General features: G+C 38.7%; 1 protein-coding gene across 1 annotated transcript; it reads right to left on the bottom strand.

Moving 5' to 3' along the window:
- Window positions 1-2,329: 2,329 nt before the first annotated feature.
- Window positions 2,330-11,738, bottom strand: LOC107685644 (protein Wnt-7a). Its single transcript, XM_016482303.1, has 4 exons — window positions 10,954-11,738; window positions 9,769-9,995; window positions 5,927-6,198; window positions 2,330-3,413 (listed from the first exon to the last, which is right to left on the bottom strand). The coding sequence occupies exons 1-4, from the start codon at window positions 11,022-11,024 to the stop codon at window positions 2,934-2,936; spliced, it is 1,050 nt and encodes a 349-aa protein (XP_016337789.1). The 5' UTR covers window positions 11,025-11,738; the 3' UTR covers window positions 2,330-2,933.
- Window positions 11,739-12,496: the final 758 nt, after the last annotated feature.

The raw sequence follows: 12,496 nt of genomic DNA, 5'->3' as shown, positions 1-12,496 counted from the left end.
TCTAACACTTCTTGTCTCCTCCATCTACAAGTGTTAAGCTCTCCAACGTCATGCCATTCAGAATGTGGAAAAGAAGCAGGAGCCTGAGCCAAAGAGAGCAACATCCAAAAGGTTTTTCAAAACCACACAATATTGTGATTCAGCTCATGGTGGATGGGTGTTGATGTTACTTTAACCAAGGCTGTTTGGCCAGCTGCCTTTTCACGCTGCTGCCTATTGATGAGTTTTCATCCGATTCTCAAAGGAGCGTTTTGTGGCGATTATTAAAAGAGTGATGCTAAGATCTTTTCTAACTTTTGGATTGAAATTCCTCTTGACATCATCCTTCACAATGGCAAAGCCTCTCTTTTTGCCATCCCTTTCGCCTTTAGGTGGGGACAAAATAAATAGCATCCAAAAGTTAGCTGGATTTTGCATAGTTAACATTTCGCTAATGGGCAGGCCTGCTTCTCAGGGAGACTGGACAGCATTTTTGGGGGCCACAGTGGCGTTGTTGTGGTGACGGCATTGGGAAGTGAATGAAGCAGATGTCAGAGTAATCCATCACCCCTCCCCCCCTTCTATCTGCCCATTGCTGAGACACCCTCCTTACTGCTACTCATCAATTAAAGCCCTACACCAGCCCTACCATTAACATGCAAGAACTTTTGTTAAGCTTCCTCCCTGCCCCCTGCGGTCATCCATGTAGTAAAATCTGTCAGAACCAGTAGTCAAGCATAACTTTACAGCAATATATGTTTTGCCACTTGTTACTGCTTTACTAATTTGAGGGACTGTCAAGCTAGTGATGACTCTGTTTGGTTGTAAGATGTAAGGCTGAGCGATGATATGGGAAATGTGATGATTCAGACTAACAGGTTATTTAGTTTAGGTCAGTTTTGATTTGACTAACTAGAGTTAACCCTATAAAAATATGCCTTGAAAACTGTTGTGTCCCTTTTGAAAAACAAGCCAGTACAAGCCAAGGAAATATTTATTAACACTGTTGAAAGCATAATCCATAACATTTTTTTATCATTTATGATGACACAATCATGAAGTACAATCAATTTGGAAAAACATCTGTTGAAATCACAGATTTTTGTAAAATGGTAATTACATCAAGGCCATCCTGCTTTTAAGCTCTTGACAAAGAGCCACACACAAATTCAGATGTTCTTTGGTAAAAACCCTCAGTCGTGAATTTTTCTCAGTACCAGAGAGTTTTGTCCCAGGATTATTTAACTATAGTTTCCCTTATTGATCCCACATCCAGGACCTTTGTCATAAAAATGCTATGTTTGAAAGTGTAATATTTGAACACCAGTATGATCGTCTTTTCATCATTACATACTGGTACCATGACACATCACACTGTTTATAGCTTATATCTCTAATTTCTGTCCATCTAAAGGACACTGGTAGTGGGTTTTTCCTTTACACAGAATAAATAAAATATAAAAATAATCTCTTACAAAATATATGTCAACACAGGGACAGTCTGTCTGGACAACCACATTTGCTCATAACACACAAAATACTACTACCCTTACGAAAATGAACCCCGGTTTTACTACAAATAAAACCAAAAAAACATGGTTACCACAAATTAACCATGGTTTTGCTACACTAACCATAGTTTAACCATGGTATTTGTAGTAAAAATGTGGTTATACAAATGGTAATCAATACACCAAAAAAACATGGTTACTACACCTTTACTACAATAAAACCATGGTTCATTTTCAAAAGGGTAATATTAACTATAGTTGCAGAACAGAACAAAACTAGCAGCATAACAGTGTTATATTACCTATAATATATAACATTAATAGAACTGGTTATCTGATCTCAACATTCTACATCAGTAACAGGTGGGGCATCTGTACTGAAGCTATTCCATTCGAAAAGTGAATTAATTGCTGATTCTCTTTCTCTGCCAACAAAGCAAATATTAGCCAAAAGCGAGGAAAGCTTGTCATTAGCATAAGGCTTTGTGTCAAGTGAGGTCTCAAAGTTTATTTGGGTAGACTTTAGATCTCATTTAAATACACTTATTTTAATTGGACTATTCCAATTTAAAGAGAGTTCAGTAACAAATGTTCTTGTGGACCAATGTTATAAAAAGAGTTAATACTTGTTTATTCACTTTGGAAGGAATGAGCCTTCAAACATGATGCACAATTCCAGTGTGTACTTGTACATAGGAATATATGTGCAAGGGTTGACACTTAACAAGATGGGAAAATGGAAGCAAAAACTTTACAATGATAAATTAAAGACAGTAGAGTCTCCTCTTTCAGAGACTAGTAATTACACCTTGAGTGCAGTGCACTTGTTTTTGTATTGTGCATTGTTGTTGGCTCATTCATGATGTACAGTGTAAAAGTTGGTCAGTTTATTTCTATGTAAAACACACAATATTAAACAAGAGAAGAGCTAAATCTAAGCTAGTAAACACAATGAGAAATCAGTAGTTTCCTTATTAAATAAATTAACATTAGCCATTTTCTCTAAATAAAATGTTAAATATCATTGTTGTGTCCATGTACAGTTTGTTGCAAGATTCGTAATGTCACTCACTCAAGCTAAAAAGTTCCTCAGAAATACTTTCCGTGCTTTCTACAGAGCAGAACACCCTCAATAATCACACCCGACATCTTTCTAACGGCCTACAGATCAAGCCTTTGCAGGCTACTTCGCTCTGTTGCTCAGTACTGGAACAGAAAGGTGTCTACTGGTACCAACACAGAATCCCTCAGCAGAACTCTGGAGCAAATCTGCATGCAATGCATGCAATTAATCCGTCTAGACTCCACCAGACCCACGATTTCCAGTGCAAATGGCTCTTTCCTCTACCTGGCATCCATAGCAGTGGTCATCCTGTTGCGACACTTGTAGACTCTCTACCACACAAGTCACAGGTGTGTATCAATTCCCCAGCAATAAATATTTCACTTGCATGTGTACACTTCTGTCCGTTCACTACAGGTGTTGCACTTGACGTAGCAACACCAAAGAAACTTGCAGTTGCACTGCCACACGCGTGAGTACTGGTGTGTGTTATATCCTCGGCCACAGCACATGAGGTCGCAGCCATTGGCCTGCTGCGCAGTCTTGTTGCAGATCCTGCCCTGGGTTCCCATGCTACCCGTCACGGGATCTGCCTCGCAATAGTTGGGTGACTTCTCAATGTACACTAAATCCGTGTCCACGGGCTTCCGGTATGAGTAAGGCTTTTTAACCTTCAAAAAGGTAGGTCTCTTGTTTCGACTAGCTCGGACCGGTTCCACGTGTACAGCATGGTTATACTTCTCCTTGAGGATGTAACCCAACTGCCGGAATTTTGGGAGAGTAGTCCAGCAAGTCTTGGTAGTGCAGGATCCAGATACACCATGACATTTACACTCTAAACGCATGTTCTTTTCCAAGACCTAACGTGGGAGGAAAAATAAACAAGTCAATACCTTTGGGAATATTTAGGCACCTAGGTTCCTTTTAGGAATCTTAGCCTAAGGTAATTATGAAAGTAGACTGTTTGATGACTCATTGTTGATTTAGTTAGTCTGACTGGTGGCAAATTTGAAGTGTGCGATCATCCATTACAAAAGATAGAATTACTGATGCTAAGCGGAGAATGTATGAGGAAGGAAAAATCTTGTTTACAAAAAGGTATGTAGTAGTTTTGGTCATAAACCATGTTTTGCATATATTCACATCACCTAATATAAGGCATAGTCCAGCAAACCAAGATCTAGATAGACTAACAATACAGTAGGGATTAGTGAAATCACCCTCAGTGGTATACAGTTGGGTATTTTAAAGCACATTTCTGGGAATGGTTTAACAGGTTGAGACAAAGGTTTTTTTTAACATTCCAATTTGAAGAATGCAAGGATTGTTAAACTTGCAGTGCTAAACTACCGAATTCCTCTCGCTGTGTAGAGAGCGGGCCTGCAAAACACAGCTTGTGTTCACAGGCTTTCTGACTACTTGTAGGAAACGGTTTCATTTGTGTACACAACACACGCTACAAATTGTTGCAAGGGGCAAACTATCAGAGGTTGCCTGTAGGAGTCTCTTGTCTTGTGTAAGCAATAGAGCGGAATCTGCACAGGATATGATATAAACACTGACTGAATGATGATCGCAGAGTTCCTACAACAATCAGCCTGTGTGTAGTGTGCACAGATAAAGCTCAGGAGTCAGGTTTCAGGTGCCTGTGTGCTTCACCTTGTTATACCTATACACGTCAAACCCCACAGGTAAAAACATTTTGAGCAGTAGTGTAACTGAGGGATGCTGTATCCTTTCTTGTCCTGTAGTTATTTTTCATGCAAACTAATGCTAAACATTAAGGCTTAGAAATGCACCAAAAAAATGCATAGAAAAAGCATTGGTTAGCTCAGAATAGATGAATGAATGGGCAAACGTAAGCAGAACTCAGTGAAGCAGAGTGCCTGTTTAGATATGGAAGAGATCTGATTGGCATCAGTGGATTGCCTGTTCGAGGCAGTGTAGTCTTTGGTGTGGTTGGTTAATGTGTCTTTTCTCTCCTTCTCTTTTTCTTCCTTTAACTCTTTTTTCACTTTTGCTGTGGGTGGGAGAGGCTTTGCCTTGCGTTTTAATTATTTTTTCCTCCTTCTCAGACTTTCAGGAGTCTTTTTTGGCAATTGTCTGCAATCTAGGATGCATATCAGGCTTAGTGTGTTCATGCTGCTGATTCCTGATAAACAGCAAGTCTCAGGACAAGTTTACAAAGGGAAGATCCATGCTTCTTAAGAGAGGCCACACCCCTTGCATTTTCACTGAGGTGCTGTATTGCAATCCATTAACCAATCACAATCATGTGTGTGGCATGTCAATGGCATGACCTTAGTTGAGAACTGCTCAATGAAAAGTGCAAAATTGCATCTGTGAACTCACAATGAATTTGTGAACTGATAAGTCATAGGACTGAATGTACTTGCTGTAAATAGAGGCTTAATGCATGTGAGGCACCAGATACCATAAGAGTTGTTTCATGATAAAAATGTTACAAAAGTTTACTGGTCAGGCTTAGGTTTTTAAAGCCCAAAAAGAAGCTCTGTCCAGAGTGCTGAAACATCACACTCTCCAGATTGGCACTGAATGACGAAAAGCATATGAGGGTCAGTCAAACTGCCTGGGCATTCAGGGTATGCATTTTGATGTTATTTTTACAATTACACAACAAATCATTTTGACTTCTCTGACTATAAAATCCAAATGTATCTTGATTGTCTTAACCACTGATCCCAAGTGCAATAGTGAATCACTGTTGCTTTTAAATTATTACATTTGGAATTATGAAAATTAGTTTTGCTATAATCACAAATTGCTGGTCATGTGCATGCCAAAACCAAAATTGCATTGCTACATCTTGTTATTGCTAATCTACTCCCCACTCCAAAGCAAAGCAAATTAAAGTAACAGCCCTGTAGGGCAGGGGTTCTCAACCTTGGCCCTTGAGGTCCACTTTCCTGCAAAAGTTTAGCCCCAACCTTGATCAAACTCACCTGCCTGTACCTTTCTAGTAATCCTGAAGACCTTGATTAGCTTTTTCAGGTGTGTTTCTAAGGGTTGTATCTAAACTAATCAGGAAAATGGACCTCGAGGGACAGATTTGAGAACCCCTGCTGTAGGACTTACAAGAAAGGCCTATCACAGGGGTGTCCAATCCTGCTCCTGGAGGGCCGCGTTCCAGCTGAGTTTAGCTCTAGTCCCAATCAAACACACCTGGACCAGATAACCAATGTTTTCAGGATCACTCGAAACTTCCAAGCAGGTGTGTTGGAGCTAAACCCTGCAGGAAAGTTGCCGTTCAGGAGCAGGATTGGACAACCTTGGCCTAGTGATGTTTTTATGCTTGACATGGTATTATTATACAGCAATCTTCTTAATTAAACATGCAAACTGTGCCACATACCTTGCGTCCTACTTCATTGTTATGGAGGTTCATGAGTGTCCTGGCGTTCTGCCTGATCTCCCGTGCGTCTATGAACACCTTTGAGAAGCTCAGACCATAGCGAATATCAGCTGAGCATCCTCCCCACTTCCAGCCCTCCTCTTGGTTGTAGAAGCCCTGCTTCTCCTTGTCACAACCACAGCCGCTCAGCGTACCCTGAGTGCAGGCTGCCGTGATGGCATGGGCGACCCCGGCAGCAATAATGGCGTAGGTGAAGGCTGCTTCCTTACTTCCTGGATCCAAAAGAACATACTCCGTCAAGATTGCCGACAACAAGATCCAGTTATGGGCAGTTTTAAACCCCCTACATACCTGACATATCTTGACACTCATAGCAATAATCAAATGTGTTAGTTGAGTCAAGTACAGTTCATTTATCATGCACACTTCATAATAATTAACAACATGGCCTCCGGTAGATGGTGTGGGGGCTTACTGAGAAAAACATGGTATAAAAATGATCTAAAACCCAACATTGGCAAAACAAACTCGGATCACATACCTGTGATTACTCAACACACAAATAATTGTCCTTCAGTTGTCACAGAGAGGAAACAGAAAGACAAATAACTGTTTGCACACAGATGAGCAAAGGAAGGAACGGTCCATCTCTTTAATAAGCACAAAGGACAAGGGTTTATTTCAGAGACAATAGAATGGTAGATAGAGGGTATGTGTTTAGACTCTAGCCTGGCCACTGTCCCAGCTTCCGTCAGAACGAGGGATCCACCCTGTGGAGATGAACTCCTCAGGCATGCAGTGCCTCCCTGGCCAGAGTACTGCTATAATTGATTGCCACTGTTAAACAGGGCACTTCCAGGTTAACTGTGTATTTCATTTATAAGGACAAAGACAGGTCTGAAAGTTCTGCAAAGAACTATTTCAGGAACTTTTTTGTAAGGTGACATCAAGCAACAAAGAACTTTTAAGTTCCAAGCTTCCAATTTTCACACTTCTTTTTTTTTCTTCTTTTTCCTTATTATTATTTTGATATTTTCTTTGTCACTTTTTTTATTATTTAAATTTTTTTTCCCCCAGTGCTAATAAAGCACTGGAATTAAATTGAATGCAATGTAAGTCCCTTTGGATAAAAAGCGTTCACCAAATATAAAAACTAAAATTCCCTAAGCAAAAAAAATAAAAAATAAAAAATTAAGATGCATTCACTGTTGCTCAGTTATGTTAACATTCCTGGAGATGTACATATCCTTTTCTCGATTAATGAGTCATCATGTATTGATTTTCCGAAGAATCATTTACACAGCTGAACCAAAGGAACACTTAAAAAAGTTAACCTCTTTAGGCCTCATAAAGAGTGATGTCATAGTTATTACAATTAATATCTTTGCTATCTTATATAATTTCATGGCAAGATGTGAAAAACACACAAATATGTCAGACTGTTAACAGGCCAGCTCAGCAATGCAGGAATTTTCACCTTCAAGCGATCAAGAACGGCAACTCACTAACATTGGTATGTGTTGACCTGCTGATGATAAACATCTTGGAACTCTTCCCATGCAATTTAAGAAAGGCCAGTTTGGGGCATCAATTATGTGGAGATTTTTATGAGTTGTTTGGGCTTGTCACCAGAGGAAAAGGGATGTATCCTGAAGAAAGGAAAATGAAGACTGCATTGACGCAAAATCTTAAAATTCTCATCAATACTAGAGTAGAATGCTCCTTGTCTTTGTATATCACTCGATCTATGTTTACTTAAATCAAGATATTCTGAACACAAGATAAGACTTCCATAAAACAAACGTGTGTTATGACATGAGTGTCATTTATTTTCAAGAGAAATCTGAATCAGTGGCGTTGCATGATTCTGTGCGAGATGTCTCTTGCCAAAACTGTAAACGCAAGAGGTTAATTTATAAACCTCATACAATGTACTTCTCTGGACTTGAGGCATTAATGTTGTTAGAGGAAAACTATTTTTGAGCATACCGGAGGGTGGTTAAGTCAGAGAAGATTTAGGAGAGTTGCACTCAAGCAACATAAAGTAACACAAGCACAAAGATGGTATGCCTTTCGCATATGTGTCCAACTGCTGATTTCAAGCAGGCTATATTTCAGTCGTAACTTCATTCACATGTACGATAAAAAGGTCAATGGGTCCATGGGTAGTGGAGATGGCAAAATGTGCAAAAGTGCACCTAAAAGTGGAATCCATTGCCGTGTGTGCCAAATGTGGAACTTGGTATCAGGCCCTGAAAATTACTGCACATTACTCAACAACTTTTTTTTTTTTTTTTTGAGTACGCAAGCCCCTCCCCACAGGATTAACTACCTCTTTTCATCTAGCTTTTGCTACTATAAGCATGACTGGTCATACGCCCACTGAAACCAATCACGTTTGAATGGTTGTCCACTTTATTTAATCCTCCCTATACCGACCATAGACAAAAAAATTCTGGATAAATAAAGCAGTTGGGCCGCTTCAGAAATGGAGACCATGGCCTGTCACTCTAGGTCAGCGTCAGCTCTGCAGCGCTTAGATGAGAGGCCACACAACACAAGACCCATAGCAGCTGTCCAAGCAGACAGCATTAAATAATATAATCAGCACCCACAACAAATCCAGGATGCCATTCAAGTCAAAATGGCTAAGTGTGTGCAGTTCTAGAATGAGATGGAAAGAGACTTTTTTTTCAGGAGGCGCTTGTCTTTGATGCAGAGGGATAAAATACCACTTCACCTTCAGCGATAGATACAAGTCTCTACAGATCTAAGCTTCTCCCCTGGGCCTCAACCACACCATCGCAACACTGACTGGATCCTAAGAGTGCGCGGCAAAAGGAAAGAGGAGAAATTTCAGATAATATTATCTTGGCTTTTTTTCCGGAAGAGTTTGGATATTTGAGCATCGAAATTCCCTGCAGCCACAGGAAAAACCATGCAATAATGCAACCTCCTATTTGCTAGCAGGGTCTGAAACTAAAGCAAAGTCCTTCACACCACCATTCATCAAAGTGTTGCAGGCTCAATAGCACTGAAGGACCCCTAAACAGGCCAAAGTTTGCCTTAGGAAAATGGATAACATTACCCCAAATGAAAAACTCGCTTAATTACTTATGCTTTGTCTCTCTAAGGTGACATATTGTTAAATTTCTTCTCAATACTGTACTTTCTTTTGGTCCTACTATTCAACCACTGTAACTTATACCCGTGGTAAAGTGAAAACCCTGACTGCCAAATCATTCAAATCTAAGACAGGACGACTAGAAAAAAAAAATTTGAGAGGGTGGACTGTTGAGAGGGCTATAAATCCAGCCGCGTTGGCACTTGCTCCATGAATGCATGCAGCTGAAACCTACCTGACATTGTTGCGGTGGCGTGTGAGACACTAACCATTAGCCTGACATCCAATGACAAATCATTTCAAATGAGATGTCAAAGTGAGGGAAACGGGACACAGTGTTGTGTCATTCCAAGACAATGTTTGTACACTCTTTTTGGGAAGGAAATCTTTTATTTGCATGAAAGACGTATTAAAGCAAGAGTGTTCTAGCAGGTGTATAAGAGTGACCTCAGATTTCATTGTTAAATATTTCAAAGACGGTCAGTCAGTCTTTAAGCAAAAAATCAGAAATCTATAGGTCCACAAGTTTAGTCTAAAAACAGCTTCATTTGACTTTGACACTCCAGGACTTGAAAGAAAGTGATTTAGCTAATAACATTCTTTGTGCTTTTATTATTTGTTGGAACTCTGTCTACAATAGGAGGACGCTAGTTTCAAAATATCAACATTTCAATTCTGTATGCTGTAACAATATGAATGTAATAATTTGGTAACATACCCACTTTCAACTCTTTTCCAAAGACAGTTCTTTCCCCAAGGGCCGAGCAGTTCCACCTTCCATTTTTGAATTGAAACTGACACTCATTGATTCCCATTTGCGCTCCTTCTCCAATGACAATGATAGCGTCAGGTCGGCTTTGACAGATAGTCCTTTGACGAGGGGCCAAACCAGGAATTTTGTTACAGATAACACTCGCTCCCAACGCAACCACTGAGGAAAAACCCCTGTAAAGTTGAAAAATAATGGAATGTTTATATAAGAAAATACTGAATACTTAAAATACAGTTTGAGTGGAATGGGCCATGACTAAAACATAATTCATAGTATACATGTAATTCATAGTATACAACAAAACTTAGCACTAGAGCACTTTGGGAGGCAAACTATTATATGGATATATGGATGTGTTATTATTGATGCATTATAACAAATAACTTAATTATTGTTCTTAGGGACTTGTCACCAATAAACAACAGAAAAAGAAGAAAAAAGATAATCTCATGCTGTAAAGATGGACATATATGGGTCAATGACAATACAAGATGATAAAAAGGATTTTTTTTTTTTTATCTCATGCCAAGTTCTTGGAAATGTCATCTTTGTAGTGATGTTGGTTTTTCTACAAAAATCTAATTTAACCTTCAAGTAAAAAGCACTAAATTACTTTACACCCTGAAAACATGTCTACACAACTTCTTTTTTTTAAATGATGTATTTGTGTAAAAACATTTTTTTTACAAATATTGTGATGACATTTCATTCAAAGACAAAAAAAATGATGAGAGTCTAAATGGGCCCTTTGTTTGTTTGTTTTTTGGTTAGGCCAAACTGACTTGTTTTTCCAAATATGTAGACTACATAAATATATTTTTTCCATTTAAGCCCCTCGAAAAAAAATCCAGAAATTAGGTAGGAAATTGAAAACTTGTTCATAATACAAAATATAATTTTTGTATGATCTGCATTTTTTTTTTTTTAAATAACTACATATATCCGAACAAATAAAACGTCATTGACCCATAAATGTGAAGTAAAATTAACATTTCCGGTATGTGTATGTGTATATAGCCTGTATATAAAATCCACTCGTTTTGTGCAGAACTGTGCATTTCACTTATTACTAGGCTAGTAAATACTTTACAGGTTAAAACAGGTAAACACATTCCATTTTACCCTACTTACCCAATCTTCAAATATATAATCCCCAAACAGAGGAAAATGTGAAAAATCCAGCGGCGTGTTTTCCTGCTCATGTTCAGCCTGTACTTTGTTAATAGTGTTATCGATAGTAGTCTCCTGATGGGCAGCCTAACCGGTGGACGCGAGGCTTTATCACAAGCAAAGCAAGTCCTTGGAGGGATGCAAAACTCCGTGACAACTTGAAGTGAACACCTGAGCTGATATCCTTCGGGACGTGTGGAGATGAATGTTATTCTGCATATGTACGACTTCTGAATCACTTTTACGCGTCTCGATGAACTAGAACAGACTACAACTACCCGCACTTACATTCACATCACACTTCCCAGCAGATCCTTTATCTGTTAAATCTATCAGGGTGTGTTCTGGAGGAAATTAAACTTTCCGATATTCCTTTTATACGTCTGTGCGCTCCTGAAGCCGAGTAGCAGGTTGATAACGCGACTAATGACTTCAAAACACACCGCGAGCACACGCGTTCAACCAAACAGAAATGCATAGAAGTAACCTACGGTATTGTAGGGAGGTACAAAAAAAAAATTCTGATTTGAGATACGACAACCGAGTAATAAGCGACAGACGTGTCACTACGATATGTGTCTGAGCTGTAATGCCATAATAAATCTAGGTAAGAAAGTATTCTCTGTGCGCTCCTTGGTGAAGATAATATCGTAGTAACGCCAGCTTCTTAAACAGAGCTTTTATCTATTTTCCTGCACCCGTTTGCTCCTCCCATGAGAAAAGAAAACTTGTTCGACTTTAGATTCCCCCCTCGCCCACCTCAAGTCCTTAATTGCGAGGTGAGAGATGTGTTCATCTTTTCACCTTCCAAAAAATTGATGTCAACGAACCTTGTGCACTCAGTGGCCAAGAGCAGTACAACAAATATTAAAACAGAAAAATGAAACAAAAACGTATAAACTTTATGTTCTATAAGTTAATTAATAACAATAGATGCACGACAAGTTAGATGAAATGTTCATAACAGAAAGGTCATTCCATGAAAAGGGTCCCTAACATTTGTGTAAGCAATGACTTTAACAGCTCATATTATATTTCCACGTCAACAAATCTGCTGTTACCATCATAACTTATCTAGAAAATAACGAACAAATCTATAAATGAGAAAAAAAAAACTATTCTAATACTTAATGAATTCGTTAGTCTTTTTTATCAAATTGTCAATTTGTCAGTTTTTATTTAAGAAAAGTCAATCATGTAAAATCAAGTAGTATATCTGAATTGTGCAAACTTTTAAAATTCATGTCTAAATATGAAACATCAGACCCATTATTAGAGCAGTTAATCATGTTTTTAAACATTTCACCTAAATTGTCAACTACTGGCACACTTAAAAATAAATAATAATAATGAAATGTAATGTAAGCTCAAGACAATGAGGCTGACAACTTAAATATTCCCAATTTAATTGCAACCGTCCATCCCAAAATCAACCACACTTCAATTACATACAGATCCTTCATGCACGCAAAGTTTGGCAAGTTTACAGGAATATAAAAGTATA

This window comes from Sinocyclocheilus anshuiensis, unplaced genomic scaffold (assembly GCF_001515605.1).
Source record: "Sinocyclocheilus anshuiensis isolate Anshui unplaced genomic scaffold, SAMN03320099.WGS_v1.1 scaffold257, whole genome shotgun sequence".
Lineage (NCBI taxonomy): Eukaryota > Metazoa > Chordata > Actinopteri > Cypriniformes > Cyprinidae > Sinocyclocheilus > Sinocyclocheilus anshuiensis.
Note: the sequence above shows the minus strand (reverse complement) of the source record. Positions and strands in the feature narration are given on the sequence as shown.